At 40.5% G+C, this 4,645-nt stretch overlaps 1 protein-coding gene across 1 annotated transcript; it reads left to right on the top strand.

Moving 5' to 3' along the window:
- Positions 1–364: 364 nt before the first annotated feature.
- On the top strand, positions 365–2,660 carry EAH_00061160 (hypothetical protein, conserved; the record flags this gene model as incomplete). Its single annotated transcript, XM_013397036.1, has 6 exons — positions 365–431; positions 721–778; positions 1,063–1,076; positions 1,620–1,661; positions 2,232–2,326; positions 2,571–2,660. The coding sequence occupies 6 exons, from the start codon at positions 365–367 to the stop codon at positions 2,658–2,660; spliced, it is 366 nt and encodes a 121-aa protein (XP_013252490.1).
- Between the last annotated feature and the right edge of the window lie 1,985 nt (positions 2,661–4,645).

The raw sequence follows: 4,645 nt of genomic DNA on the forward strand, positions 1-4,645 counted from the left end.
TTATTTATTTATTTATTTATTTATTTGTTTGTTTGTTTGTTTGTTTGTTTGTTTGTTTGTTTGCTGCTTTCTTTTCTTTTTCTGACTGGAGCCCCTCTTGTTAATGCGAGCATTACCTTATTAATCAATTAATTAATTAATTAATTAATTAATTAATCTATTGATTAGTTAATTAATTTTTTTATTTGTTTACTTATTTATTTATTTAATAGAACCTTCCTTTATTGTTAATGCTAGCATTACCCTTAGCAACTAATTAGTTAATTAATCAATATATATATATTTATATATTTATATATTTATATATTTATATATTTATATATTTATATATTTATTTGTCTAATAGAACCTCCCCTTCTTAATAATGCTAACATTGCCGGACTCTGAGGAGCAGTTCTTTCACCGGGTTGGGAGAGTAGGGCGAGCGGAGTGTATGGGTTTAGCAATTTGCATTGTTTCTACAGAAAAAGAAAGGGTTTGGTGCATTAAACCCTAAACCCTAAACCCTAATTAACCCTAATTAATAAACCCTAATTAATAAACCCTAATTAATAAACCCTAATTAATTAACCCTAATAAACCCTAATGAGTAGGGTATATTGCTTCTACAGAAAAAGAAAGCGCTGCTGCAATATGAAATAGGAAATATGCCGTAGGGTTTAGGGTTTAGGGTTTAGGGTTTAGGGTTTAGGGTTTAGGGTTTAGGGTTTGTGTGCGCAGGTATCACTCCTGTCCTGATAGAGGAAGAGGCTGCACAGACCGACGGCTCGCCCAAGAGGTAACGACAAAACCCTAAACCCCAAAGAATGAGGGTTTAGGGTTTATGTGTAGACCCTAAACCCTAAACCCTCAAACTAAATTCAATCAAAGCCCTTAAAAGGAGTTCTTATGTAACCCTTACCTCTCAAACCATAAACCCTAAACCCTAAACCCTAAACCCATAAGCCTTCCCCTGCGAACGGTTCCATTCTCTGCCTCCCGTGCGGGTTTAGGGTTTAGTGTATAGGGTTTAGGGTATAAGGGTTAGGGTTTAGGGTTTAGGGTTTAGGGTTTTATGTGCAGATATTCAGCGGAGGGTTGGCCGCGAGTTGCCGCAGCTGCATCCTAAGTATTTTTATGCCCCAGGTTTGTTTGTTTTAAGAGGGGCTTTGATAACAAATAAATCTTTTATGCATTTGTGTAGACTGCTGCAGCTGCTGCAGCTGCTGCAGCTGCTGTCTCTGTTGCTTCCTTTGCTGTCTCTGCTGCTGCAGCTGTCTCTGTTGCTTCTCTTGCTGTCTCTGCTGCTGCTGCTGCTGTTTCTGGTAGTGTTGCTGCTGTATCTTTTGCTGCTGTTGCTGTCTCTGCTGTTGCTGCTGCTGTCTCTGCTGCTGCTGTTGCATCTGTTGCTGCTGTTTCCGTCTATACTGCTGCTGTCTCTGTTGCCGCTGCGGCTATACCGTTTGCTGCTGCTGCTCTACCATTTGCTGCTGCTGCCCTACCTTGTGCTGCTGCTGCCCTATCCTTTGCTGCTGCTGCTGCTGTATCGTTTGCTGCTGCTGCTGTATCGTTTGCTGCTGCTGCTGCATATTTAGCTGCTGCTGCTGCTGCTGCTGCTGCTGTGGCTTGTTCTGCTGCAGGGATTGCTGATCCCTTCGGCGCCCTCGCAGCTACAGCTGACGGTAATGCACTGACCTTCTCTATTTTTGCTGTCTGTCTCCTTTCTTTTGTCTCTCTTTTCGCGTCTCCTTGCTTTCTTTGTCTCTTCTCTCTGCTATCTTTTGTCTCCTTTCTTTTTCTCTCTCTCTTGCTGCGTCTCTCTTCTTTCATTTTGCTTCTGTCTCCTTGCGTCTGTCTCTTTGCTTCTGTCTCTTTTACTGTTTCTCTTTTACTCTGTCTCTTCTTGTCTTGTCTGTCTCTTCTTATCTTGTCTGTCTCTTCTTCTTTCTGTCTCCGCGAGTTTTCTTCTCATCTTCATTTTTATTTTATTTTTTTTCTGTCTCCTTCTTTATTCTGCTGCGGGGCCCCTTACATCTCCTGTGCGCCCTTAAAGATGCGCAGCTGCCTGTGCAGCTAGCTAGCTAGCTAGCTAGCTAGCTGTAAAGTTAGCTGCGGAGCTAGCTACCCACCAACGTGACTGCTTGGCTACAGCGAGTGCCGCTATGGCGGTACTAGGTGCTGCTGCGGCTGCTGCTGCTGCTGCGGCTGCTGCTGCAGCTGTTTGTCGACTTTGTGTGTGTCTCCTGCTGCAGACTCGCAGAGACAGCGCGGCAAGCAAGCAGCACTTCCGGTGTACGGCGAGCACAAGGCTGAACAGAGCTCTTCTGCTACACGTAAACATTTGCAGGTGAGTGTTTGCTGCTGTCTCCTTACTTTGTGTTTATCTGTCTCTGTTGCATGTTCTGTCTCCTTTTGTCTGTCTCCTTTTGTCTCTCTGTCTCTTTTTATGTGTCTCTGTCTCCCTTCGTCTCTTTTCCTCTCCTACACTCGAAAGAAGAGGGTAAAGTAACAGCAGCAGCAGCACTGCAGCAGCAGCAGCATTGCTGCTGCACTTGCATTCTTTGTTGCTGAATGTTGCTGCTTTGCTGCAGGAGATCGCTGCTTCTGTCTCCTCGCTGCTGTCTCTTGAGAAAGAAGCGCAGATGAACTTCCTTCTCTTAGCATCTGGGAAGCAGAAGTAACTCTGCTGCAGCTGTTGCAGCAGCAGCAGCAGCAGCTGCTGCTGCTGCTGCTGTAAATGGTATTATTGCTGCTGCTGCAGCAGAAGCCAGCGCAGCGATGCGCAGAACTTTAAATTTTAACTTTAAGAGCAAACTCTTCTTTTTTGTTTGTTGAGAGCCCTCTGCTGCTCTGCTGCGGCAGCAGCAGCAAACGTTGAGGGCTGCTGCTGCAGCAGCAGCAGCAGCAGCAGCAACAGCAGAGAATTCTGCTTCATATAATACTTTGAAAAGACTCCGCCTATTGTGATGCCTTGTGCTGCAGCCAGTTCTTGTGCTGCTGCTGCTGCTGCTGCTCCCGTCACTGTTGTTGCTGCTGCTGCTGCTGCTGTTTCTACTAGTGCTGCTCTTGGGGGTTTCTGTGCTGCTGTTGCTGCACAGCTTGGTGCTGTTTACGCTGCTGCGTTTCATGCTGCTGTGTTTGCTGCTGCTGCTGCTGCTGTTGCTGCTGCTGCTGCTGGTGTGTCTGTGTGTAATTGGAAGTTGTCTGTTTTAATTGTTTAAATGTTTGTCTCCTTCTCTGTTGTCTGTTTACTGTCTCCTCTTTGTCTGCATGTCTGTCTCCTTCCTCATCTAATGCTCTATGCTTCTGCTGTTGCTGCTGCTGCTGTTGCTGCTGCTGCTTAATAGAAAGAAGTTGGTTTTAAAGATGCAGCAATAAAAGCAAAAGACCGAAGAGACAGAGACAGATGTCTCCTTCTCATTTAGAGACAAAAAAATAAAATGTTTTCTTACTATCCTCTCTCTCTCTCTATGTACATATATATATATATATATGTATATAATATATATGTATATATATGTAAATATATATATATATATAATTATGTATATTTATATATATTTATATATATATATATATTTATTTATTTGTTTATTTATATATTTGTGTTATTGCGTTGGGGTGTCTCCTTTTCTTTTTTTGTTTGTTTGCAGTCTCTCCCTTCTAACCAACGCCAGTCAAACAAAAATAAATATATATAAATTAAAAGACAGATAAATAAAAATAAATAAACAAATAAAAAGAGAGAGAAAGAAGTAAAAATAAATAAAAAGATAAAGAAATAAAATAAATAAAAAGAGAGACAGAGCGAGAAAGAGAGGAGGATAAGAGAGAGACAGAAAGAAATAAAGAAAAGGAGACAGATATAAAGAGACAAACAAATAGAGAAAGAGACAGATATAATAAGAGAGACAGATATAAGGAGAAGTATATATATATATATATATGTATATATATATATATATACATATATATATGTATATATATATAAATACATATATATATATAGAGAGAGAGAGAGAGATAAAGAGAGCACAAACAGAGAAGGAGACACCGAGACGCAGTTGGAGACAGAGAAGGAGACATTTGTATATATATATATATACATATATATATGTATATATATATAAATACATATATATATATAGAGAGAGAGAGAGAGATAAAGAGAGCACAAACAGAGAAGGAGACACCGAGACGCAGTTGGAGACAGAGAAGGAGACATTGAAGGAGACAGAGACAGAGAGAGAGAGGTAGATAAAAATAGACAGAGACAGAGACAGAGAGACAGAGATAGATAAATAAAGACAGAGAAAGAGACAGAGAGACAGATAGATAAATAGAAACCAAGGAAGAGACAGAGATATAAGCAGAAAAAAGAGACAGAGAAACAGAAATAGACAAAGAAAGAGATGCAGAAGGAGATAGAGAAGGAGACAAAGAAAAATAGAGACAGAGACAGAGTCAAAGACACACCAATAGACAAAGAAGGAGACAGAGAAAGAGACAGAGAAATAATAAATAGAGACAGAGACAAACAGAGGGACAGAGACACATGCAAGCAGAGAGAGAGAGACAGATATACATACATATATGTATACATACATATATATATATATATACATATATATATATATATATAGAGAGAGAGAGAGAGAGACAGACA

Source organism: Eimeria acervulina, genomic scaffold, assembly GCF_000499425.1.
Source record: "Eimeria acervulina Houghton genomic scaffold, Eah_scaff1568, whole genome shotgun sequence".
NCBI classification, from domain to species: Eukaryota; Apicomplexa; class Conoidasida; order Eucoccidiorida; family Eimeriidae; genus Eimeria; species Eimeria acervulina.